General features: G+C 41.8%; 2 protein-coding genes across 4 annotated transcripts in view; both read left to right on the top strand.

Moving 5' to 3' along the window:
* The first annotated feature begins 3,794 nt into the window (after window positions 1–3,794).
* Window positions 3,795–9,294, top strand: LOC310951658 (prostaglandin E synthase 3-like). The gene is made up of 8 exons (XM_083919986.1): window positions 3,795–3,936; window positions 5,494–5,607; window positions 5,778–5,847; window positions 5,980–6,078; window positions 6,232–6,321; window positions 7,515–7,571; window positions 7,758–7,785; window positions 8,280–9,294. Coding segments are annotated over exons 1-8 (480 nt in total). The 5' UTR covers window positions 3,795–3,934; the 3' UTR covers window positions 8,300–9,294.
* A 2,138-nt stretch (window positions 9,295–11,432) lies between these two features.
* baz2a (bromodomain adjacent to zinc finger domain, 2A) overlaps window positions 11,433–26,570 on the top strand; it is a 15,932-nt gene continuing 794 nt past the window's right edge. The window contains exons 1-30 of one of the 3 annotated variants that reach the window (XM_083919966.1): window positions 11,433–11,527; window positions 12,808–12,931; window positions 13,047–13,937; window positions 14,675–16,783; window positions 16,998–17,273; window positions 17,364–17,726; window positions 17,828–17,891; window positions 18,048–18,156; window positions 18,283–18,384; window positions 18,538–18,760; window positions 18,906–18,967; window positions 19,044–19,109; window positions 19,198–19,584; window positions 19,674–19,928; window positions 20,027–20,241; window positions 20,342–20,416; window positions 20,511–20,685; window positions 20,768–20,830; window positions 20,913–21,057; window positions 21,161–21,762; window positions 21,867–22,206; window positions 22,377–22,532; window positions 22,664–22,824; window positions 23,250–23,315; window positions 23,445–23,728; window positions 23,810–23,945; window positions 24,059–24,205; window positions 24,496–24,740; window positions 24,884–25,027; window positions 25,642–26,570. The exon at window positions 25,642–26,570 is cut by the window's right edge and continues 794 nt beyond it. In XM_083919966.1, coding sequence (XP_083776092.1) covers window positions 12,808–12,931; window positions 13,047–13,937; window positions 14,675–16,783; window positions 16,998–17,273; window positions 17,364–17,726; window positions 17,828–17,891; window positions 18,048–18,156; window positions 18,283–18,384; window positions 18,538–18,760; window positions 18,906–18,967; window positions 19,044–19,109; window positions 19,198–19,584; window positions 19,674–19,928; window positions 20,027–20,241; window positions 20,342–20,416; window positions 20,511–20,685; window positions 20,768–20,830; window positions 20,913–21,057; window positions 21,161–21,762; window positions 21,867–22,206; window positions 22,377–22,532; window positions 22,664–22,824; window positions 23,250–23,315; window positions 23,445–23,728; window positions 23,810–23,945; window positions 24,059–24,205; window positions 24,496–24,740; window positions 24,884–25,027; window positions 25,642–25,801 — 8,145 coding nt within the window. In that variant the 5' untranslated portion in view covers window positions 11,433–11,527 and the 3' untranslated portion in view covers window positions 25,802–26,570. Of the gene's footprint in view, window positions 11,631–11,697; window positions 11,824–12,807; window positions 12,932–13,046; window positions 13,938–14,674; window positions 16,784–16,997; window positions 17,274–17,363; window positions 17,727–17,827; window positions 17,892–18,047; window positions 18,157–18,282; window positions 18,385–18,537; window positions 18,761–18,905; window positions 18,968–19,043; window positions 19,110–19,197; window positions 19,585–19,673; window positions 19,929–20,026; window positions 20,242–20,341; window positions 20,417–20,510; window positions 20,686–20,767; window positions 20,831–20,912; window positions 21,058–21,160; window positions 21,763–21,866; window positions 22,207–22,376; window positions 22,533–22,663; window positions 22,825–23,249; window positions 23,316–23,444; window positions 23,729–23,809; window positions 23,946–24,058; window positions 24,206–24,495; window positions 24,741–24,883; window positions 25,028–25,641 lie in introns of those variants that run through there. The other 2 variants (XM_083919965.1, XM_083919967.1) reach the window with 2 other exon arrangements.

Here is a 26,570-nt window from a genome sequence, read left to right on the forward strand (position 1 = left end):
AGGACTTTGAAATGCTTCTTACGTTGCCTGTGCGATGTGTTTGGGGTCATTGTCATGCTCGAAGACCCAGCCACATTTCACCTTCAATGCTCTCACTGATGGAAGGTTTTGGCTCAAAAGCTCACGACACATGGCCCCATTCATTCTTTCCTTAACACGGATCAGTCGTCCGGTCCCCTTTGCAGAAAAACAGCCCCAAAGAATGAGGTTTCCACCCCCATGCTTCACAGTAGGTGTGGTGTTCTTGGGATGCAACTCAGCATTCTTCTTCCTACGAGTTGAGTTTGTACCAAAAAGTTCTATTTTGGTTTCATCTGACCCCATAACATTCTCCCGATCCTCTTCTGGATCCTCCATATGCTCTGGCGATCTTCAGACGGGCCTGGACATGTACTAGCTTAAGCAGGGGGACACGTCTGGCACTGCAGGATTTGATTTCCTGTCGGCGTAGTGGGTTAATGATGGTAACCTTTGTTACGTTGGTCCCAGCTCTCTGCAGGTCATTCACAAGGTCCCCCCCGTGTAGTTCTGGGATTTTTGCTCACCGTTCTCATGATCATTTTGAGGGGATGAGATCTTGCGTGGAGCCCCAGATCGAGGGAGATCATCAATGGTCTTGTATGTCTTCCATTTTCTAATAATAGCCTCCACAGTTGATGTATTCACACAAAGCTGCTTGCCTATTGTAGATTCACTCTTCCCAGCCTGCTGCAGGTCTACAATTTTGTTCCTGGTGTCCTTCGACCGCTCTTTGGCCTTGGCCATGGTGGAGTTTAAAGTCTGACTGTTTGAGGATGAGGACATGTCTTCTTTACAGATAACGAGTTCAACCAGGTGCCATTAATACAGGTAACTAATGGGGGACAGAAGAGCTTCTTAAGGAAGTTACAGGTCTGTGAGAGCCAGAGATCTTGCTTGTTTGTAGGTGACCAAATACTTATTTTCCACCATATTTCACGAATAAAAAAATCTATCTAAATCTAAAATTCTACAATGTACAATGTGTGATTTCCAGGATTTTTTCCACCATTCTGTCTCTCTCAGTTGAAGTTACCTGACTAAATACTTTTTCCCCCACTTTATTTGTATATTTAAGTTGCACTAGCATGGCTAAAAAAAAACAAAAAAGAATGAACGCCAGGCCTACAGAAAACACCACAGGCATGGCTCCGTTTAATAAACTTGCCTTTATAAAAAAAAACTTCAGAGCCTCTATACCAGTGGTTTTAAGACAGTGTTTCCTGTATGAGTCTCATGTATGATGATTATCACAGAATCATATGTACAGGTGTGCCCTGGAAATACCTGTTCTCATAAATGGTGTGCCCTGGAAATACCTGTTCTCATAAATGGTGTGCCCTGGAAATACCTGTTCTCATAAATGGTGTGCCCTGGAAATACCTGTTCTCATAAATGGTGTGCCTTGTGACAAAAACGTTAGAGAACCTCCACACGCCCATCCTGCAGCCACATTGAGGTAATTCAACTCATCAGGGCTCGGCTTCATGCCACACCCCATGCAAAACCTGCCCTCTTTGGAGGTGGAACAGGTGTTTACAGTCCGTCTTACAGCTGGAGACTGTTAGCAGTGAGATTAAAGTGAAAAATGATTGTGGCATTCCACATGAACTATGGAGGAACCAAAATATTAAGAGAAGAAATATGATGGCACACATCACTCACTGTTTGATCATCATTTTAGATCTGTAAACTTCGTATTAGGCCATTTCTTTGTTACTTGTCCGTCCATGTGATGCTGCACCGAACTGGGGATCAATAAAGGTTTATCTCGTCGTTTTTTGTCTATTTTTCATTCTTTTGTGGGGTTTTGTTCTCATCAACTCTTTATTGAACATTGGGAAGACAGACATTCAGCAAATAATAGAATTTCTTACACAACTAAAGGTTGCACTGTGGGAAAAGTACATAAATTAAGTTTAATAAAATATAAAAAGGTAATAAATATAAAACAAACCAAGATATTTAAACATAAATAATGACAATTAATAGTCAACATATCTTAGTCATGGGCTACAGGAAATAATTCTTTAAAATGTATCCATTATTTTGCACAAGTATTCGAGACAACCTATTAATGGATAAGTACATTATTATTAATATTACCACCAGAGCTTGCATGCACAGTATCCAGGTTATTGAAGGCGATCATATTGGAAGGTACTATACTGTGGCAAGCAGTTTTAACATGTAATAGCTAAACTGGATATGTATTGAAGATATCTGTAGTTAAAGTCTTCCTAGTCGAACACAACATTTCAGATACCCACAATGACATTATTACTAGAACTAATGACAGCATGTTTGCCATTCATGTGTATTGGGCTTTCAATTCTAGGTATCCACAGTTTATGTTTATGTTTATTTAAGATCCCAATTAGCTTCTCTCTTAGACAGTGGCTACTCCTCCTGGGGTCTCTACAAATGTATAACTAGCATACGCTGGCTCACAAACATACCTGACTCTTATACAAAGGACAACAAAAATACAACATACCTCGAAACTTTCCATACAACAAGACAAAAAAAACTAAATGTATTTCACAACAGTCAACACAAACTCAAAACATGTACAATACATGCTCAATAATATATATTTTCAAAAGCGGATAGGGAAAAAACATTCTACTAAATATAAAATTGGTCATTGGTGCACAGCTCATCACTTTTCAGGATCCTTAAGGCAAAAATGTTCTACAGGGCTCCGAACTGTTTCTTGTGTGAACAAGTACAGTCTTAACTTTTTGTTAAGACTTTTTTTTATCACTTTCAGAAATTAAAAAAACCTGGTAGTGAATTCCATGCCACCCTCGCTCGGTAATTCACTGTCTTCTGTATTAAACTTGTTCTACATGGAGGACACAGAAAACGGCCTTCCAAAGACTGTAGGGTGCTGATGTGTGTCAGAAATAAAGACAGTTTACAATTCAGTATTTCAGGGGTTTTGGTTAACCATATTTCTAATACAAATAAGTAAAGAACAGTGTAACCTACCTCTCACACTTAACCAGGCCAAACTATTGTTCATACAAAGCAGTGTGCTTTGTACTGTGCTGTCCATACAGTCTGTTTAGATTGATTTCTGTTGTATTGGCCCAAATAACTGAACAATAATCTAACTGTGATAATGCTAATACCTGCACTAATCTATTAATCAACCAAGTTAGGTAATGTAATTCTGACTAGGAAAAAAAACCCTCCCATTTCAGAAATCTACAATCCAATTGTTACTCATCATAATTTTTATTTCAGATACCCCAAATGAAAAAAAACAACATTTTAGATTTCCATAATGTAATTTGGATTTTCCAAAATACATTCTGAATAGTACAAAGGGCATTACGGATATGGACAACTGCAGTTTTCCTAGTAAGAATTACATCACAGATATCCAGGATGTTCATTTTAGATATCTAAAGTGTAATTGTGGATATCTAGAATTGAAAGCCCAATACACAAAGTGACGTAATTTGTGCTAGTAAGAATGTCATTGTGGATATCTTAAAAGATCATTCTGACTAGGATAAATGTGTTTCTGTTGATCTAAACTGTAAGTACAGATAGGAGTGTGGTTGGATTCAAGGTTAAACCGTCTGCCGTAATAAGGACAGTGGTCAGACTGGGTGGTACTGGGTCACATCAGATACACGGTGCCTCCTTCACATCACCCGCAGCTGTGGCCCACACTCTAGAAACGTCTCTTACGCTGCGACTACGTCACTACGTCAGCACTGTGTCATTCTCATCCCTGGATACGCAAGAAGAACCGGAGTAGAGTCCACACAGGCGGAGAGGCGTTCTTGCATTTGCTTGTTGTGTGAGGAGCAGTCCTTCTCTTTTTTGCAGACTATTCCCTTTCTTTTTCCATCGGACTGCTTTTCCTCCCCGACGAAGAAAGCTCACTTCACTTTGAGACATGTAAGTTTTAGAAAGTTGAGGGTACAACGGAGATGAGGAGTGCAAGCCTGCTTAGTTTAGCGTAGCTAGCTACGATAGCCGTGTGACAACATGCTTTTTGCAAAGGCGGGAGGGTGGCCTTGCTTCAATGAACCGTTAGCTAACGGTATACTCGTTATCCTGATTGAAATGAACACAATGTAAGATCGTATTTTTTGTAGTTAACCCGGTGGTTCAGCATTACCTTGGAAAAACCGGCTACTTTTGCGTATAGCATGGACCAGTTGCACCGCATGGCTTAACTAGCGTAGTGGCTACGTTGTTAGCATGGCTAGCATTGAGTGTTCATTGAACGGCTATCATTGTAGATTAGCATCAGGTCTGTGCTAGAAGAAGTCATGATTTCAGTCAATAAAATCTGGCATCTGCCTGTTACATTCAAAGCTAAAACATAAGCGTAGGTTGCGCCTTCTATTGCAAAGTTGTGAATGGAGTGTGCAACGAATTAATCAGCGTTTGTATTTAACGCTTAGCGTCCACGCACCGCCCTGGTGGGTCCACGTTAATGTCTAAGAGGATTGGCCCGTGGTGAGTTTAATGCCAAGAGCAATATATTGCCGGTAAACACACTGGAGGATTAATCTCTATCCCTCCTGCAGTACACAAAGAAAAATAACTGATCAGTAAACACAAGAGTTGTCAGAGATTTAAGAACCACTGACATGTATACGACATGTGCTGGAAGTCCCTCTCAGGAACAATCACATTTTTTTCAATTGAAAAGTTTCAATATAAACATTTGTTTGCTTACATGTTCCAGAGTTATACACACAATGTATTCATGTATTTCTTAATGTAGAAACAATTATAACATAAATTAAAATGTACAAAGACAGTAAAACAAAAAGGAATGAAGAATAACTAATACGTATGCGGTCTGCTTAATTAAAGGGAGTCAATTTGAAATGCCCAATTTCAAACAATTTCATATCATCTAATGTTTTTAGTGTCCAATTCCATGTTCTTCTACTTCTCCTATATGAGTATATCTAATTATTTGAACTAAATTGGGATTTCAGTTTTACCCAGGGCTTCATCAAAATAATTGAGCCTGATTATAGATTATGCAGCTACAAAGTAAAAATGTTATCATATATAGGGACACCTGAGCTGAACCCCCACAAAACAGCCTTTTCATTTGGTTTGGTCAGTGCACAGATGTTTCACTTTAGAGGCTTCTTGATACAGGAGCACACTGTGTAACCAAATGCCACATGGAAACCTGATACAAAGGTTTTCTGATGCCTGAAGACTTACCCACCTGCCCTTCAGCACAGTCGACCTGTATTATGTATTTTTTATGCAAGTTGCGGGCTTGGAGCATGTTTCACAAAACGGGTTGAGTGGTTTGGTTCCCATAAAACAAATTTAACATAGTTCAAGCACAGTTACTATGGCAACCTTTGCTGGGAAATTTGCATTATGGATCCTATTAAAATGAAAATAAGTCAGACTAACTGAAATAAGTCTGACTCGTTAACATGTGTTAATATTCCCTTTTCCTCTGTTTCTTTCCAGGCATCCTGCAACTGCCAAGTGGTACGACAGGAGGGACGCTGTTTTTATAGAGTTCTGTGTAGCAGACAGCAAAGATCTTAAAATCAATTTTGATAAAACAAAGTTGACTTTCAGGTGCGTTTGTCTCACGTTAGTTGTCACATTAAGTTGTATTTAACCATGTAACCTTGTTGAATGTATTGTTGGTTCTGCTCTTACTGTCTATTTTTGGGGAGTACCCTGTGTTTGTTGTTTTTATTTTTTCCAGGAATTAGTCACAAGTGTCATTTATTTCTTTTCCACAGTTGTCTTGGAGGAACTGACAATGTCAAACACGAGAATGAAATAGAACTTTTTGAAGCCATCGATGAAAATGTAAGTTACACTGAATGGTTGTTTGGATTGATGTTACTTCAGACCATTTAGAGCATAGTGCAGATTGTATTGTACAAAATGCAGACTGAAACTGACCGCTTATTTCTTTATTTTCTCTCCATCTCAACACAGGAATCCAAACATAAACGCACAGATCGCTCAGTGTTGTGCTATTTACGGAAAGCACAGCCAGGGAAGCCATGGCCGAGGCTAACAAAAGAGAAGGCTAAGGTCAGTTAAAGCCAAACAAACAGTCTTTCAAATGTATACTTGCACACTGTCCTTTTACATTTGATGACCAGGAGTTAACATTACAATATGGTTAATTTTAGTCACAACATTAGAATGTCATAACTGAGAAGTCTGTATTTTGTGTTTTCACAGCTGAGTTGGCTCAGTGTCGACTTCAACAACTGGAAAGATTGGGAGGATGACTCAGATGAGGAGATGGGCAACTTCGATCAATTTTCAGATGTAAGCACTATACCTTGATTAGTTCGGGTGAAGTAATTTATAATTGCCTGGAAGAGGTTGATGTTTGCCACAATTAAGAGCTTTTTCTAAATTGTTGTATCAGCCTTTAATAACATCAGTCATAGTCATAGGGCAAAAAAACACTTGCCATTTGGCTAAGGCCCAAAATGTACACTTAGAAGACAGTATTGTTGAACATAATGTATGTTTAAAAGATAATTTACAAAGAGATTGCCACAACACCTAGGTAATAATAACTGAATGTCACGCTCGGTATACAATACCAATTAGGTACAGATTTTAAAGAAGTCTGTATGATTTAGTGGAATCTAGCAGTGAGGTTGCAGATTGACACCAACTGAACCCCCCACTCCCTTTCCAAGCTCAAAAGTAGAACCTAAGGCGAGCAGCATGAACCTTGAAAGAGCCAGCCAGCACTGTGCCAGAGCGTACTGGCATTGCACACTGCTGTTGACTGTTTATCTTCATAAAGTCGCCTGAAAACGACACCTGGCTGCTACAGTACAACCACACAAACCTGTACACATTCATCAGATCGCTCCGTTATAACATGACTCAGCCAATACACACGCACACATTTTCTGTGGTTGGCTGAGATAGGTGGCACAATGCTGAATTTCAGCCTGCATGCACATTTTAAGCAAACGTTGTTGAAACACAGCAGCTAATATTGGTATCAAAGGCAACAAGTCGGACGGCTGAGGCGCTCCTGCAGCTCCCTGCTGTGCAACCAGCCCCAGCAGGAGAAGAGAGGAGAGAAACATGGCGGCAAAACACAAAAATATTCTCACACTCACAGAGCTGAAAATAGGAACACTGTGCTGCAACATGTGTCTGGTGGTTTAATTAAAGGCAGTATTCTTTAAGGATTCTGTTATTCTACAGTTTTGTAAACAATGGATATCTGAATTCCAACTTTGTAAACCGAATACCTACCTAACAATAGTCGAAAACATTTCATTGTCTTTCCTCTCCATTTTTCTCATCTCATTTCCACTGTTGCTTTCTAATAAAGGCACAACATGCCCCCAAAATAATTAGAGAAAATAGAGCTCGATAATTGAATCATCCTGTATGCCAGTTTGAGTTATTAACCAAACCTAAACTGAGCAAGCAGCGCTTGTTTAATAAAGATTACTTTAATCGTTTATTATTTTGGTTTAATATTTCAGATGATGAACACCATGGGAGGTGAGGAGGACCTGCCTGATCTAGACGGTGCAGATGATGTAAGAAACCTGTTTTCCTTTTACTTAATTTCTAAGCATTAAGCCTAAATTCAGAAATTAAAACGCCACAAATAAGGTGTTAATCAGTGTCATTAGGGGTTAAGGCTGTCAGCTGATTTTAGTGAGTAATTAAATCAGTTTTAATGCGTACAATTTTACAACCGCATCTCCTTTTTGTCATTTCAGGATGAGTCTGCAGATAGCGATGATGAGAGTAAGTATTTATGAGCCTTTGTTCAAGGTTCTGTAATTAAAAAATAAATTATGTAATATAATTTGTGTAGACGGTAAGTGTACGTGTGTGTGTGAGGTTAGAAATAGGCTTGAATTCAAATATACATGTGGGAAAATGCTTGAATTTTACTGTTAAGCTGCAAAAACCCTGTATACATACAGATAAGATGCACTTTTATTGATCAACAGTGGGGGACTTAGTTTGTTGCAGCAGCACAATAGAAACATAAATAAATAGAGATAGTACAGAAAATAAAAGGTTAACATAATATAGTGTGACATGGTACATTACAATATTGTGAGGGGTTAATGAGACATGGTATAAGATGCAGTAGTGTAGTTATATATACAGTGTATATATTATAGAGTATAGTGCAACAATATTACATAGTATCACCATGATATGCTATCATGTCTCATGGTGTATGGTGAGGTATATAAGTTATGGTTTGTTTTTCTCTGCTCCGCTTTCAGAAATGCCAGATTTGGAATAGAAGACTGTAAGACTCTGGAAAGAAAATGGAAGAACGGAGGGCAAGAGGAATCATAACAAATGTATATCTTGATATTGAAGGCAGTGACAAATAACTGTACATATGAGTCAGTAGCCATATTTAAATCCATAGCTCCAAACTCTTGACCGATCAGTAACTCTGAAGGTTGATATGCATGGTATTGTACAGAGCAGCTATCTCCACTTCCATTTGCTGTACTGCACCTCTTTGGGTATCTTGTTTTACTGTTAAATATTACAAGTAAGCACACATTATTTGTTGGAAAAGCTGTATAGTTGTCCTCAACTGAGCAATACGTGTTAACAGACAATTTGTTTTCAAATTAATTGTGGTTTAAAATAATTAGGGCCATCTATTTCCAATGTTGTGATTTTTAAATAAGTCAACCAGTGTAGTTTATCTCTTGATTTATTAAAAAAAAAAAAATACACTAGTTATGTACATCATAAGAATTAGACGGTTTACTGATTGGGTTCCTCTAAAACCTTCCAATTCCCGTGAATTAGATATCCAGGAAGCCAGTCTTTGTTTCTGTGGTTTAACCTTCAGTTTACATGTTTCCCTTTACTTCTTTAATGTTTGTAAAATTGGAATATTCTGAAATCATTGCTGCATCTTCCCAGTTTAACGCCTACTTTGGAAAGCTGAATTCCACATATTTAGCATCATAACCGCTCCTCTCTCCATACCCACCTAACATGCACACGCAGAAGCAAGGTGAAATGTTTTGCGACTGATAACAAAGCTTAGTTGGGCCTCAGCATCATATGGTTTGTTGCTATTCTCAAGGTTCTTTCCGTTTGTTCATGTAGAATGATCCTCCCTACTCGGCGAGAGCGTGTCGGAATGATACGGCGACGTGTAATGACCAAATTATATTTGCACTGTCAATAAAAATGTAAGGGGAGACGATGTTGAATTACAGTGGAAATTCTTTTTTTTATTGTCTACATCTTTCTAATAAACTGTTTTAAGAATCATTCTAAACTCTTTTTTTTTAAATCACATTTGACTGTGACCGTGTTTTAGTTTTCCCTAAATACAAAGTGTCTCCAAGTTCGGTCTGTAATAGTTGATAAATGTTTTTGAGAATGGCCACCTTGGAGAGCATCAATGGATTGTGTAAGAACTTTGTCTCTACGCTACAGTATTGCCCCTATTAATGCTGAGTCCTTTTAAAATACATGTTTAACCTTGTTTAATTTAATAGGGCTAATACTTAGAATGCAGCATTTCTAGCAGAGTATGATAACTCCTATTTCGGTGCTAGGACCCAGAAACCTGCAGGCTCCTGGGCCCAGAATATTACCATACTTCCTCTTCAGGCCTGATCTACTCAGTGTCATTTCTGAGAAGGTGACTGTAATTTGCAATATTAGTTTCCTGTTTTCACCCTGAAGCACATTAAAATAAAAGCGTCACATTATCTGCCTGTAGAATAACTATGGATTGAATTATAACTACACACTTTAAGATAGCTTTTATTAAAAACCTGCTTCCTTAACAGTAATCTAACCTGGTCAGACAACTTTAAGAGTCATTTAGAGTAAGGATGGTAACTAAGTGCATCTACTTAAGTACTTGAATACAGTTATGGGGCATTGGTGGTTACTTTACTTGAGCATTTTAAATTTCATTTCAGAATGTACTTTTTACTCTAAATTTGTATTAAAGTTGTAACTTTATAATAAGGCATAATAAAATATGGTATGTTATAAGGTAAATATACCACCCAGTATTAGGTGGGCAGGTACACAAACACACACGCACACTACACACACACTCACACACTGAGTGGTGAGATGTCACTAAGTACATTTACTCTAGTACTGTACTCAAGTACAATATTGAGGTATTTGTACATATTGTTTACCACATATTGTAGGCAAATAATGTACTTTTTACTCTACAAGTATTTGACACATTTGCTAATTACTTTGTAGATTTAGATTCTTAATCGAAAATATATATACATTATAATACATTATTATAGGTTAAGCTAAAGATACAGCATTTAAGTTCTGCTTTCATTTTAATGCATCAGTAATAATGTTATTATGATAAAAATGGACAGGGGGAATTCCTGTTGCATAACGATAGTGATTTATATATATGTATATAGTAATAGCAAATGGGAAATAGGCTCATTATTATTATTTTTATTTGACTTATAACTGAAATATAATAATAATAATCATAATATAAAATTAATCTCGCTGTTAACGTTACCTTACTTATTTTACTTTAATACAATAATACATCATTCTGGCTTATTATTATTACCTTATTAACAACTGACTTATAACAGAATATAATAATAATAATAAATTGGTCTGGTTGTTATGATTGTTATTATTATTATTATTAACATCGGACTTATAACAGAAATATAATAATAATAAATTATTCTGGCTGTTATTATTATTATTACATTAGTATAAACATCTTACTAATTATAACAGAATATAATAATAATAATAATACATTATTCTGGTTGTTGTTATTATTATTAACATCTGATTTATTATAACAGAATATAATAATAATTATTATAATAAAACATTGTTCTGGTTGTTGTTATTATTATTACGTTATTATTAACATCTGACTTATTATAACAAAATATAATGTTAATAATAATAATACATTGTTCTGGTTATTATTATTACATTATTGTTAACATCTGACTTACTATAACAAAATATAATGTTAATAATAATAATACATTGTTCTGGTTGTTATTATTATTACATTATTGTTAACATCTGATTTACTATAACAAAATATAATGTTAATAATAATACATTGTTCTGGTTGTTGTTATTATTATTACATTATTATTGACATCTGACTTGTTATAACAGAATATAATAATAATACATTGTTCTGTTTGTTGTTGTTGTTATTATTACATTATTATTGACATCTGACTTGTTATAACAGAATATTATAATAATAATAATAATAATAATAATAATAATAATAATAATAATAATAATAATAATAATAATAATAATACATTGTTCTGGTTGTTGTTGTTATTATTCTTGTTATTGGGGGTTTTCTTGTGAAGTTCCGTGCAGAAATGTGACCGGATGTGCACGCGGTTGTCGTCGGGACGTTGACACACTGCTACTGTTCGCTCTGTTCTGTGATCATGGCTGCACTGGACCGCACCAGCCATGTTTGCTAATTTAAAACCCAAAGGTTAGGGAGTAGTTTTGTTATTTACTCGCTGTGCCCTCTTCACCCGCATATAGACGAAGGTGTAGAGGCATCTGCGTCTTCGATATCAAAGGACTGAAAGAAGGTCGGGTAGCTTTCACGGAGAAATATCAGCGAAACTTTTTAATGGTGGTGGTGGTGTGGGAGGATGATGCTCTGCAAAAAAATTGTCTTGTGTGCGTGCAGCGTAAACAATGTAACTTCATCTGTGCTAGCTAACGTTAGCCCCGTGAACAAAAGGGAGCACGCCTCCCCATCTGTTAACAAGCGAGTCCTGAGTGAGTTATTCATTATCCATTTATATTTTATTTCCATCTCTATTTCTCTGACGGGCATCATGGATCCACACCAGCGTGGTTTGCAGTCTCTTCTTGCCCGGCTATGAGCTAACCAACCCCGCAGCTTAAAGTAACCGTAGTTACTCTCGGTTGATGCTGCTCTCAGTTAGCTTAGCGTGTGTTAGCTTAGGTTCTATTGTGATGATTTAGCTTAAATAACCTTGATCTTTTTTGTCCGATGTTTCACAGTTAAAGTGAAACGTATGTCCCAACGTATGAGTTTATATCTAACGTTTTAACGGTATCAGTTAGCCCGGTTGCCTAGCAGCGCTTTAAAAGTGAATTGTTCCGTTCTAAAACGTACGTTAGCTAGCGCGCGGCTTAGCTTAACGCGGCGCCTGCTTTTCGCAAACACGGCCTTGTTGAATTATGAAATCAACTATCCATAGAAAGCTACTTTACGAGAGTGTGAATGTGTGAGTGGTGTGGTGACAGCGCTTCAGGGCCTCGGAGTGGCTGTAAAATAGTGTCGCTAATCCCCTCCATTGTTGCTTGGCTCGAGGCCGCCGGGTCTTGGGGCCGTACATTTATCTATCACGGTAGATTGAGGAGGATGTGCTCACATTAGCAGCAGCGCCTCATCAGCGGTAGTGATGAGCTTCTATCGTAATATTTCAGTTCAGTTGAGCTCAGCTAGGGCCTGGCATCTGCTGTTGCTGGCTGCGACATTTTGACGGTTGTTGTTGTTTGAACGAAATGGTGCTCTCACAAGCTGCAGTTGGCAAAAACATTAGAGATTTCATACATATTACGTAGCGTCTTCACAGCAGAATGAAATAATGAATCATGCATTTGTAATTCATTATGAGATGCATGTCGCTCACATCGTATTCCCGTTAAGCATTTGCTTTCACTAATATACATTTTACTGAATGAGCATTGATGAGTGTGTATATTTTATTTTTTTCATTTTTATATTTTCAGATGGACTCAAATAATCATTTCAACTATGGCACCCACTCCTCAGCAAACTCAGGACTGAAACGCTCCTCAGGGGATTCTCTTTATACAAACGGGTCCTCCATGAGTTTTCCTCAGCAGGGGAAAAGTGAGTATTTTCAGCCCTTTGCGTTGTATCACAATACAAATAAAGTGTTAGTTTGCTTTATAGAGTAAGACCTCCTCTCACTTCTGAACCTGCCTAATGCCCTTTTGTCTTATAGATATGAATGGCGAAATGAATGTGAATGGCGTCACTACTGTACTTGGGTCCGGTGTGCCTGGTTCCCACCCACCAACAGCCCCTTACCCACACATGAGCAACCACCACCAGAGCAGCATGGGCTACGACTACTTGTGGGGAGGACACCCTCAGTTTGGTCCAGCCATGGGTGCTTCTCCTGGGCACGGGATGCACCAGAAGCAGCCTACATCCGGTCTGGTGCAGCCACAGTCACAGCACCACTTCCAGGGTCATGGACAGTTCCAGCTGAATGGGGGTATCGAAAGCTCCCACCAGCCCCCTGTGGCAGGTCCACCAAACATGCCTCTTACTGGGAGTCAGTACTGGAACAGGAGTGACCCTGGCCCACAGCAGATTAGTTATAATTCCCACAGTATGTATGGGACCTATCAGAGTCAGTCACATCCTGGAATTACACCATCACAGCATCACCAGCAGCAGTCTTTACAGCCCACCCCGCATCAGTCGTCACAGCAGCACCTCCACTCCCATCGTCACCCACAGCACCACCACCAGCAGCACCAGCAACCACAGCATTATGGCCTGATGCCTAATGGGATGCCCTACTACCAGCATCGACCCCAGCACCCGTCCCTGTCATCTCCCCAGCAACAACCACCACAGCAGTCTCAGCCCCAAGGCCAGGCTCAGATGATGCCCCCGGCTGCCCAGAATTTTACTCCTCCACGTGGCAGCCCAAAGCACCACAGTTTAGGCAGGGGGGGCACCGGCAGCCCTCTCCCTGTGGGGTTGTCCTCAACACCAATTATGTCACCGTCAAGAGTGCAGGATAGTGGATCACCCAAGGGTCACAGCAGGGAACGCAGCCCCCATGGTAGCAATGCAGGATTATCTACTGTCACCTGTCAAGGTGATCACTTTATACTTATACCTTTTTAAAGTTGTGTTTGTGGAACTTTTTTGACTAATTTTATCCCGTCTTTTTGAGTTTCTTCTCTTTTGATAAAAAGTAGTTTTTACTATTACATTTGCCCCTTGAGTTGATCAGTTCAGCATTTTGACACTACTGGTATCAATTAAACTTTTATATCCTCATAGATTAAACTGTCTCCTCTACTTTACATTTCCTCATTTGATACCACGAGTTGAGCTATACTGGATATGGTCTTCTTCCTCTTTGTCCATACTTTGCTTAGCCACCCCGGCTGCTATCGTTTTAAAACAAGGCACTCCCTGGTTGCCCAAGTTTTCTCTTGCTTCTGCATAGAATAGTACCGTATAATCTGGTGTTGGATAATAATTTCTGTCATTTTTCAAGCCACTTTGAGAGCCACTTTTCACTATATTTCAATTACAAAAATGGTTAGTTAAGAAAGTAGTCAGTTATCAGTAATGAAACTAATCTTACGTTACAGCCCTACTAATTATTTTTTGCACATGAATGTCCTGTATCCGGCCGGGCTCACTGCCGGTGCTCAGCAGTGGGATAGTGCCACGATTCATCCAGCAGGTGCCACTGTTTGATTATAGAAAACAGTGACCATCAGATGCTTCAATAAATAATACACTCATGGTGAATTCATCTAACAAAAAACACTCAACAGGCTTATTTTTTTTCACTAATTTATTTGTTCTTTTCTCTTCAAGGCCACGCAAGAGAAGCTGTCAACGAGGCAGACACAAGCTTTAATGGCATGGAAAGGGCATCTGTTGCTCATAGGCTACCCAAAAATGCGGCTCACGTGGGACCTGATTATCGTCAGCATCCTGAGCAGCCAGCAGCTCAGCGTCCAGAAATGGCTTCCCCTGTCAGAGACACAGACGTTAATACATCCCCCCAGTCTGTGTCATCTCAGCTCTCAGAATCTGCCAAGGCCTCAACACCTCCGCGGGTCTCGGCAGCTCCTGCTGTCACTGACACTCCCACATCTGCCCCTGGGCCCCCTATATCAACGCCTGATGTAGAATCTACTCCACCACAAATCTCAACTCCCCCCAATTTGTCCTCTACTCCATCTCCAGCTGCTCCTCCCCGACTCTCCTCACCTCCTCTAATGAAGCTAGGCCCCAGGCCTCCCACTTCTGCTGTGACTGAGACATCCCCTGCTGGATCGAAACATCTGTCAGTGGGGTCCTCTTCCTCCTCCCTGCCTGCATCACCTAAAAAGTTGACTACACCTCTTGCTTCAATTGATGGTGTGCCTAGACCTGCAGCAGTGTCTTCAGTCCCTCCGGTCTCTTCACCTTTATCAGAGTCTATGGCTCATCAGACCAAGTCTTCATTCCCCCTTACAACTTCTGGACCTCCTATAACTGTTAAAACTGCACCCATCTCATCTCTTCAACAGATGTTTCAAGGGTCCAAGCCACATATGAAGACATCTCGCTTACCCGATACATTTGGAGCTCAGCATGAAAAGTCTGGACCCCCAAAATTAATATCTGCCACTTTGTCAATGGGTGCAAAATCTTCCTCTACTGGTGTGGCTCCACCTTTAACGTCAGCATCAGGATCATCAACCTTGATACCACCTGGCTCCTGTTTATCAACACCTGCATCTTCCATGTCTTTGTCAAAATCTTCTTCAATTGGCAGTAAACCTTGTGACCCAGCGCCCACATCCCAGCGTCCAATGTACAATCTTCCTGCTGCCAACTCTGGTCTTTCCACTACTTCTGCAACTTCATCACCACCAGGAGTGATGAACTTATCCTCCCCAGCAGCCCATGAAAGTCTTACAGTCGGACCTCTGTCTACCCTACCTCTTCTAACCACTCAAGCCTCCAGGACTGCACCTGTGTCCGCCCCTCCTGCCTTGATATCTGTGCCCTCTGCAATGGGTACGTCTTCTGGAGTGGTTCAAAGCTCTGACTCTGAGCAGCGACCTCCCAACACCACTCCTCCTCCTGCGCAGAAGCAGTCCTCTCCTAAGGCAGAGCATCACGGTCATAGTGAGGGTAAAAAAGCGTTTGCTAACAAAAGAAATGGAAAAACAGAGGAACACCTCCCTCAGCTTGATTCTGGACCAATAAGAACATCACAGAAGGTGGAAGCTACTGAGACTAATAAATCTGAAATTTGCTCTGCCAAATCTTTCACTGATGTTCCTGGGAAACCCTTTCAGACCACAGTCGCTCCTGATCAAAAGTCCAAGAATATACAGACCACTTCTGAAAAGCACCACTTGCAAAGCAGTTCCTGCGATGCAGAGGTCTCCACGGTGGAGCAGACTCCACTCAGAAATAGTTCGCTTCTCCACAGCACAAGGGTAGAACATGTGACAGATGAGGAAAGTTTTGATAACTCTTCACATAGAGCTTCTCACTTTGATGACCATTCGACATTTGACAGCCCCTCTAGAATTAATGTCAGCTCTGTCTTTGAAAAGTCCTCTTTATTAGAGGACGATAGCTCGGGCGGGGACGACTCGACCCACTTTGACAGCAGCTTTCACCTGAGAAAGGACACTTCTCAGTTTGACAGCACTTCCAATGCAGAAGAGGAACCATCAACTGCATTTGAAACCACTAGAGATGGAAGCTTTTCTGTGGAAGACTCCAGAGATAACACGTTGGACTCCACCAGGGAAGAGGAAATGTCTGAGGCAGAAGAGACCACGGGAAGCTGTCAAATCACAGGAGGATCCATGCTGGAGTCTTCTTTGAACAGTACCTCTCAGACGGAAGAGGCTTCAGTGGACTCGAGTGACGTGCCCAACTCGCGCTCATTTGTGCCATCTCAGCCAGGGCGTCAAGGTACATTCTTAGAGTTCATGATCGTGGAAACTAGCATTTCTTCCGCTCCATTAAAAAAAGTAATCTTGTTTTTTAGACATAACTTTCATTGTCACCAAATGGACATAGATGCATTTCCAATGCAGATTACTCTTATTTCTGTTTTATATGTAATTATCCACAATTTTCAAATTCTTTTAACACAATTTAATGTTTTTTTTTTGTTTCCTCTCAGAGCCTGAATCAGCATGGGGGCCTGGAGGACATGATACACCCGACTCAGCTGGGCGCATTAGCATTAAGACCACTCTTGATGAAACTATGACTCCCCCGAGTTTCAAGATGAGAGAAGAGAACTTCATCGCCTTCAGTACCCCAGCAGAGAGCCCTGCTGTACACCCACTTCAACCAGTAACTGATCCGATTGTGTCAGCTGCTGGAGGACATCTGAAAACCCCAGGGAAACCACGCAAACCTCGAACTCCAAAGGCACTTTGGATTAAAACTGCAGGTATTCAATATTCTGATTTAAAGTAAAATATAAGTGTTGAAATATTAGATTTTAATTATAATGTTTTTTGGGTCTCCTTTTAATTTTAAGTTCCTCAGGAGGCCCAGCGGCAGCCTCGTTTTCGAACCCCTAAAGCGGAGAAGATGAAGACTAATGAAGAGGAAGGCAATAAAGCGGAGGTACCCAAGGGTAGAAAGAGGAAGAAGTCCTTTAAAGTGGAAGGTGTAGGTGGAGAGGCTGGGCCTCCCACGGGAGAGGATGATTCCATCACAGCTACAATTGAAGCTGTTCTGGCCAACTCTTACGCTATTAACACAGCAATCGAGAAACCCAAGAAGGCGAAAAGGGTCAAGAAACAAGACCAAGAAGGAAATGTGGGAAAAAAAGGCAAACAAGATGCCGAAACAAATGCTGATGACATTGATGGAAATGATGATGACAGCTCCACTGCAGGTAATGAAGACTATTTGTCATGTAATGGCATTTTGTTGAGACATGGTATCACAGTTTCACAGTCTAATACAAAGCTTGATTGTGTACATTTTCTCGAACAGGTGAATCTAGCAGACAGAGGAGGGTTGCAACTGAGGAGCAGGTTCAATTCCCAATGCAGCATGGGTAATGTTCCCTTGTGGACTTTTGTTCATTCTATTATTATTCCTTCAGTTGTTTACAAAAAAACCCTTCCTAAGCTATTACACTTGATGAGAATCACTGTTGAGCCTTTACATCGAAATCAGTGACAACTGTCATAATGATCTCTCTTAACTGTAGTTGGAGGAGGGAGATTCGTGTGAAGAAAAACGAGAACCGAATGAAGGGTGAAACCTGGTACTATACACCTTGTGGAAGGAGGATGAAGCAGTTCCCGGAAATAGTAAAGGTATGTCGTTCTGGCTATTAAACAAAACCACAAATGCCTTTTAAGAAAACATTATGAAGTATTGATAATGTCAAAACAATGACCATTATGATTCTCTATGCGTGTTCTCCTAATTGATTCTACCAGTACTTGAAGAGACACACAGACAGTGTGGTCAGCAGAGAACACTTCAGCTTTAGTCCACGCATGCCTGTTGGAGATTTTTATGAAGAAAGAGAAACTCCTGAGGTTTGTATATTTTTCTGATTAATGCCTTTTCTATGCAAGAAGAAAGTAAAAGTATTCATAGATCCATTGGATTTGGATCAAAACTACTGCACGGTTAAAGTCATGGTGTTACAAACGTCAGATGGGGACTCATCATTCTCTACAATGTCACAGGGTAAGGAGTGGGTCCTCTTGGCTAATGAGGAGGTTCCCTCTATGATCATGGCCATCACTGGCCGGCGAGGTCGACCTCCAAACCCTGATAAAGAGAAACCTCGCAGGGTTCGTGGCCTGAAGGGAGGGCAGGTTCGCCGCCCTGGTAGACCTCCCAAACCCAAGATGATTGACCTCCTCAGCAAAGTTGACGCTAAGCTTTTGAAGCAACTTGAGGCCAAGGGTGAGTGGATATGGGCTGAAGGCGGAATGAGTGTACAGGGAAGCGTTATGTGCGCTATCATTCTGGAGTGTTAAAACCAGATGACTTGCACATAACTTCAAGAAGTTTGTACTGTTGCTAATTGTTTGTATTCCCGTTTTTATAGAAGCTCTCACAGAAGAGGAAAAGGAGAAACTTGCCAAAATCAAAAAGAAAATGAAGAGAAAGGTATGTAGTTGGTATTGTTGAGCTGTTATGCTGTTGACCTCTCATCCTCAATCTGCTGCTGCTGTTTATTATTTAGGCAAGAATGAAGAGAAAGGAGGATGCGAAGATTAAGAAGATGAAGTTGGAAAAAAAGAAAGCTAAGGTACAGACAAAACTCTGATTTATCAGCATATTCCTCATCACCACCTGTTCCTCACCTCTAGCCGTTATTCCTTCCTTTGTGGGTTCAGCTTGAGGCCAAGGACCTAGAGCTGAAGGCTGGACAAACAGACCCGACTGCTCCACAGGCCACACAGCCAGCATCAGGGTCTGCTGCAGTGCCCAAGAAGCCTGGTCGCAGGAGGTCAGTCAAAGTTCAGGCCCCTCCACCAGTACAGCAGAGTGATGAGGAGCGGATAGCCCAGGGTAAGAGGGTGCTGGGTGCTCGGAGTAAAGCCAAGGCTCTGGCTAAAGCCCAGGCAGAGGCAGAGGCGGCCGCTCGGGCTGCCGTGGCAGCTAAGAGGGCAGCCGAGAGGAGAGCGCAGGCCCAGAGACGTCTGGAGGAGCGGAGGAGACAGCAGTTAATCGCAGAAGAACTGAAGAAGCCAGCAGAGGACATGTGTCTCACTGACCACAAAGTGAGTTTCGTAATTCTCTGAATGTACTATATTAGCACTGTAATTGCAGATAATTTTTATCATGACCTTTTGAACTTTGTGCCCATCAGCCCCTGCCAGAGCTGTCCCGTATCCCTGGTGTGGTTCTTTCTGGCAAAGCTTTTGCAAACTGCCTGACTGTGGTTGAGTTCCTTCACGGCTATGGAAAGATAATTGGTCTCAATGTACCCAAGGACATCCCAAGCCTTGCCACCCTGCAGGAGGGGCTCTTAGGCATAGGTGACAGCCAAGGAGAGGTCCAGGACCTGCTGATAAAGTTGGTGGGAGCTGCAGTCCATGATCCGGGCCTGCCATCATTTTATCAGGTTTGTGATACAGTTGGAGCATGTTCTCCATTGATGCATTTTCTGATAAAGAGCGATAAACATTGAACCTACATTTTCCTCCTCATCCCAACCTTCAGTCAGTAAAGATCCTGGGGGATAAGCTGGTTGAAATGGAGCTGACCCGCAGCACAGTCTCAGAAGTACTTCGCATCTTTTTGGAATCTAACGGTTATGAGACAGAAGTTTGCAACGCACTGAGGACCAAAACATTTCATGCCCTGTCTCCTGACACCAAGGCAGCCATCCTGGGTTTCCTGGTGGACGAGCTCAACAGTAGCAACGTAGTGACAAGGTCAGAACAAGAACTCATTATTTATCCTGTAGGATAATCTTGAACCACCTTTACTTCCACATTTCTGTCACTCTATTAATGTATGCATTTAATATTTCAGCGACATTGACAACACGTTAGAAAACATGGCAACGTACAGGAAGAACAAGTGGATCATTGAGGGAAAGTTGCGCAAGTAAGATCATGATTTTCCTCTTTTCCAAATCTCTTTTTTGGTATAAAAGCAGAGCCATAGGACATATTGACCATGATTGTTTTCTCCCCTGCAGGCTGAAGGCGGCACTAGCGCGTCGTACAGGACGCTCAGAGGAAGAGCTTTGTTTTGAGGAGAGGAGGCGCAGTGCCAGAGTGGCAGAGGAGGAGAACCTCAGTCTGGAGGAGAGTGGCGTCATCTCTGAGAGAAGCAACCGCCGTGCACGCAAGGAAGAGCCCAAACTCAGTGATGTACGATCTTCTGTGTGTTTGCTTTTCTTCAATATAGGAAACAGATCTTTCCTACATTTAATGTGTATAATTTCTGTTACAGAGTGAGAGCCCTACCAATGCCAGTATACCAGAGCTTGAAAGGCAGATAGATAAGCTAGCAAAGGTAAGCCTGATACTACACAGGCGCAGTTCTTTTTACATTTATGTTGCTTTGTATACAATATTTTTCTTTTGGATCTCCACAGCGGCAGGCGTTTTTCCGTAAAAAGTTGCTACAGTCGTCTCATTCCATGCGGGCCGTATTGCTGGGCCAAGACCGCTACCAGCGCAGATACTTGGCCTTACCTCACCTTGGAGGAGTTCTGGTGGAGGGACCAGAGGAGCTGTTGAGTGAGTCTTAGATTGAGTCTGAAAGAAATGCTCACATTTTTAGACTTAACAATCCCTCAACTCTTCCATTTTCATCTAAACCTTCCTTTTTTTAATATCACAGCTTCTGGAGAAGTCCTTGTGGCAGAGGTTCCCGTCACCTTCCTCAAAAAGGAGCCCAAAGCAGAGGAGATCCCCACGCCTACAACTCCCCCTGCTGCTCTACCTTCATCGAGTACCCATGGCCAGGCCCAGACCTCGTCTCCAGAGGAGGACAACCTCCCCGGCACTGCATCCCTCATGAGCAGGCCAAGAGGACGAGGACGACCTCGAAAAATAAAACTAGAAGTGGAGCTTCACCTTCGCACAGCAAAGATTCGCCGCCGACGTCGAAGTAGTGCCAGGTCGGGGGGCGAAGAGGGGCCAGGATCGCCAAACGGTGGCACACATGACCTCACACAAGCTGCTTTCAAGAGCTGGCTCAGCCAGTCGCAGGAAGCAGTGACCAATGGCACATGCTGTGCTGCAGGGGATGCTCCAGAGGATAATCGACCGGAGGAGAGTGTGAAGGAAATGGCAGAGAAACAGGGGCAGTGGTTCAACCTGCTCCCCAAACAACCGTGTGACGATAACTCTCTGACAGAGCCCCAGATACCCAGCTCGCCCCCTAAACTCCTCCCTCAGGTCCCAAGTGTTCAGTCTGCACTCGCTGCTTCACTCATGCAGGTTTGCAACCACAATCATAAATATGTTTAATTATGCTATAATAATGCACTTCTTCTGTCTGAGTCTTCTGTGTGGTGTATAAAGAATCTTTCCCCACCCCTCAGCCGGACCCGCTGTTGCCTACCCTGACTCGTGCTGATCCTGTGACCCCAGCATCACCACAGGACATTCCTTCTACACTACCTGCTTCTGCTCTTCCTGTTTGTGGCCCAGTACCACTTCCTCCTCAGCTTCTACCAGCTCCAATTCCTCCCACCACACCTGCTCCGACTACACCCACCAGGCCAGGCCGCAGGCGGAGGAGAGGTAGCAGAGGCAGTAGTCCTGCCCGTAGAGGGCCAAGAGGAGCTGCAGCCAAGCGCCGTGGCCGCCCTCCCAGCTCTGTGTTCCAAGAGCTCGAACAGCAGTACTTCACACAACTGGTGATAAAACCCATACCAGCATGTAAGTGGTTAAAAAGTCTGAGAGTCTTTTTCTTTTTAAATTATTTTGACTGTTCACACATTTAACAACTCCTAAACTATGTGTAAATCATGGTCATTTAGTGAAAAACATAAATTGTGTCTGTGTCCTCCTTATTTGTAATGTTATACAATGCATGTTCCTTTTTCCAGGTATGGTGCGTGGGTGGTGGTGGATCAAGAATCCAGATGAACTGTGTAGCACCTTACATGCCCTCCATCCAAGGGGTGTCAGGGAGAAGGTGCTCCATAAGCATTTGGCCAAACACATGGAGAGCTTAGCCGAGTTATGCACCAAACCTATAAACGGTGAGAGTTGTTGATAAATGGATCTGCATTTTAATTTTTGATTTTTACTTGACGTCTTCGTGCATCACCCTTTTTCCCCTCTGCATGTCGCCCCATACTTTCCTAACAACTCTTATGTTCTCACCGGCTAGATCCTTTATTTGAGTCGAAGGTTGAGGAGAAGGATGTGCTAATGGAGGCTCTGCAGCAGCCCTGGCAAGTACAGGAGAAAGCAATGGAGACTGACGTCAACGCCCTACAGTGGGTGGAGGACCTGGAGCAGCGGGTCATTGCTGCTGACCTCCATCTCAAGGTGAGAAATCTCCACACTGTGAGTCGTCTGCATCGTCTGATTCATCAAATCATGTCAAAACAAATGCTACGGCTCCAGTTGAGTTTACAAAGTAAAATTAAAAGAGAGATGAGAGCATAACCATATTGGGACTTGCAGATGGCATACTTTGAATTAGTAATTGAAATAAGTAGGAAAATGAGGCAAAAAAGAGACCATGAACCACATTGTCTCTGATTCGAGTCCGGCCCAGGGAGCTTTTTCTCTCCTTTTTATTTATTTTTATCTCTCACTTGCTTTCAAAATCGTTAATAGAAGCATAAAATGCTCAAAAAAGTATAATTGTAATGCGTGTGCGTGCGTGTGTCCGTCCGTCCGTCCCATTCACAACATTGAAAATCTGGGAAGTAGCAAAAACTAACTTAAACTTTTTGTGTTACTGCAAGGCGGCACCTCAGAGTGCAGTCATTGATGCTGAATCCAACACAGAGACACCACTGGCAGAATTTCAGGTAAACATTAAATCACTTGATAAAATGATTCCTCAAAATCTTTAATCTTGTAAAAATCAAGTTGTGTGTATATATACATAACTTCTGTTTAGATATCTACCTTACTGATACTTAAACTCTCCCTTCAAGCCCTACACGATCCCAGATCCAGACTCCACACGTGATGACCTCCAATACTACGAACATGACGCCGACCCACGTGATGACTGGATTGTGCGGACTAAGAAGGAATGGTCTGGCCTGCCACGTATCGCCTCACACCCGCTGGACTTGGCCGTGCTGCGGTTAGCCAACCTTGAGCGAAATATTGAGAGACGTTACCTGAAGGAGCCACTCTGGAACCCGGCCGAAGTGATGCGCCTCGCTCCTCTCACTCCTACCCCGGGAGAAGAGCATCCCATGGATGTCTTCAGGTGAAAAGAAGAGACTTTCTTTATTGTGTTAGAGATGAGTTTGCTTCATTTTATATTTAAACGTATCTTCTTTTGCTCCAGTCTGGAGAGTGAGATCACGTCTCGACTACGAACATGGCGGCAGGCTCTGGATCGCTGCCGCAGTGGTCCCCAGGTCTGTCTGTGTTTACTTCAGCTGGAGAAGGCCATTGCTTGGGAGAGATCTGTGACTAAAGTGGTAAGTGACTTTACCTGGGAAGATTGTTCTTGGACACTGGTGCGCTTACTTTTTTGGGAGCACGCTGCCGAAAGTAACAGAAATACCAAATTCAAATGGGTCTGCTTTTTCAGACTTGCCAGGTTTGCAGGAAGGGAGACAATGATGATTGTCTGTTGTTGTGTGACGGTTGTGATCGTGGCTGCCACATGTACTGTCTGAGGCCCAAAATTACCCAGGTGCCAGAGGGAGACTGGTTTTGTCCTACCTGCGTTGCCAAGGTCAGAACATTCGATTCTTGACATTTTATAGTTTCCTTCCAAGTAATTTGTTCTTTGCTCTATCAGAACTAGAAATGGCTTTTTGCCAAGAACAAGTAATTTGCTGTGGTATTTTGGTGCGTAATGAAACAAGTACTACAGAATCATGAATAAAAAGTAGAAATTTACTATAAAATATATGAAAAATATAGAAAGAACATATATCGTAAAATATATCTCTCTTTAACATGAAAAGAGCTGTACAGTTAGCAGTCCACTCAACCTGCTTCCTTATTTGCTCCGTCTCTCAGGACGACTGTGATTCGCCGCGCTCGTCCAAAAAGAGAACCAGGGTGAAAAAGAGAAGATATGAAGACGACAGCTCTGAAGATGAGGCGACAACACGACGTAGAAGTGGCGGCATGGCAACACGGTTCAAGGAAATCGTGACGCCTCCCTCATCTTCCCGTAACTCTGGAGATGCTGCTGCCGCCGCCGCCGCCGCTAAACGTCGTCGCATGACAACCCGCAACCAGCCTGACCTCACCTTCTGCGAGTGAGTCCCGCCCTCATCACTGTCTCATGAAGAATGATCTTATTAATGTTACACATCTGGATCTTAAAAAAGTGTACAGGGTGACATTTGCTTTGACAGTTATGTTGTGATGGATTTGTGTTAATGATTTTATTTCCTGTCAGGATCATTCTAATGGAGATGGAGGCTCATGCAGACGCCTGGCCGTTCCTCGAACCCGTCAACCCCCGACTGGTGCCAGGCTACCGCCGCATCATCAAGAACCCCATGGACTTCCTCACCATGAGAGAGAGACTGCTGCAGGGAGGGTAAGAGTAGATCATGCTACATGTTAAATTACTACTTTTATTTATTGACTCTCATGCACAATAGTTAAAGGTTCTCTTATTAGTGGGAATTGAAGCACATTCCCCTCAACTTACCCCATAAAATTTAAAAACATTTTCAATGGGTACGTAAGGGTAAGCTTGCAGAAAACAAAAAGAGGTTAAAATACAATACAACTTTACAATAAATGGGCAACATCATAAATATCAAAAGTGCAAAACACTTCACTGAAACATTAGTAGAAAACAATAATTCTAAAAATTTGGAGCAGAAATAGCAAGAAAAGAAGATAGAAAAAGCTCTTCTAATCAGACATCTTTAAACCCAAAATCCTACTATAATTGTCTTTAAATGTTGTGGATAAGTTGAGGGGAATTTGTCTTAATAATGTTTTATTTTTTCCCTTTTGATGTGCGTCTGCATATGGGTTTGTTGATGACTTGGCTCCTCAGCTTTGCTGATTGTTCTTACATATTTATAAATGAATTAAACATTTATGTATAATTGGGTGGGTCACATGCTATTAGACACTCTTTGAAATGCAGCATCATCCAGTCTTGTAAAGTCTTTTCTCTCCTCTGCCTCCCTGTCTCAGGTACTGCAGCTGTGAGGAGTTTGCAGCAGACGCTCATCTCGTCTTCAACAACTGTGAGCAGTTTAACGAGGACACGTCAGAGGTGGGAACAGCAGGACACTCCATGAGGCGTTTCTTTGAGAGCCGCTGGGCGGAGTTCTACTCAAATAAGGACAAATAGGAGCCTGCGACATTCCCCCTGATGGTGGGGCTGTATACTGTTGGTGCTGTCACCGTCCCAGTCACACTCTCTCCATAACTGCTAAGACCGTCTGGTTCTTCCAGCTATGTGTATTCTCTCATGTATAGGTATATATGTATAGATTTTGGCTATTTGTCTGTTATTGTTCTACTGGCTGAATCTTTTACAGGCCCCACAGCTGAACTGGCTTAATCTTGTACCCATTCCCCGTCACAGAAAGTGAAAAATACGTCTCTCTTCACTTTTACTTCCTCCGTTCGTGTCTCCTCATCTTCACCTCAGCACCTCATCTCCTGTCACGTCCTTTCTGAAGCCCCATGTCGTAGCGAGGCCTTCGGTCAAGCCCTGCTTTGTGCGATGGTGACATGGCCTCAATCCCTGGGTATATCGGCTCTCAGACTCACACTGAAGGTCAGGGACTGATCACACTATTGCAGCCTAAATGCTGCAGACTGGACCTGCTTAGCACCGCTCGACAACAAAATGGATCAAAACTCTTCACTGAGCTCGGGCCATTTCTTACCTGTTCAATGGAAATGTAATGTAACGTGGTCTTATGCCTAGAAGTAATTTTTTTGCTCAATATATTTTTTATTATATATTCTATATATAAATATATATAAAGATTACGATAGCTGGGATTATTTAATAGCAATAGCTTGTAGTGAATGTGTACAGATTATTTTATCGAGATGTCTAGACGATTTCTGAAAAAGGCCAGTTAAACTAAAAGGAATCTGTTCTTGGA

Source organism: Echiichthys vipera, assembly GCF_963691815.1.
Source record: "Echiichthys vipera genome assembly, chromosome: 9".
In the NCBI taxonomy this organism is placed as follows: domain Eukaryota; kingdom Metazoa; phylum Chordata; class Actinopteri; order Perciformes; family Trachinidae; genus Echiichthys; species Echiichthys vipera.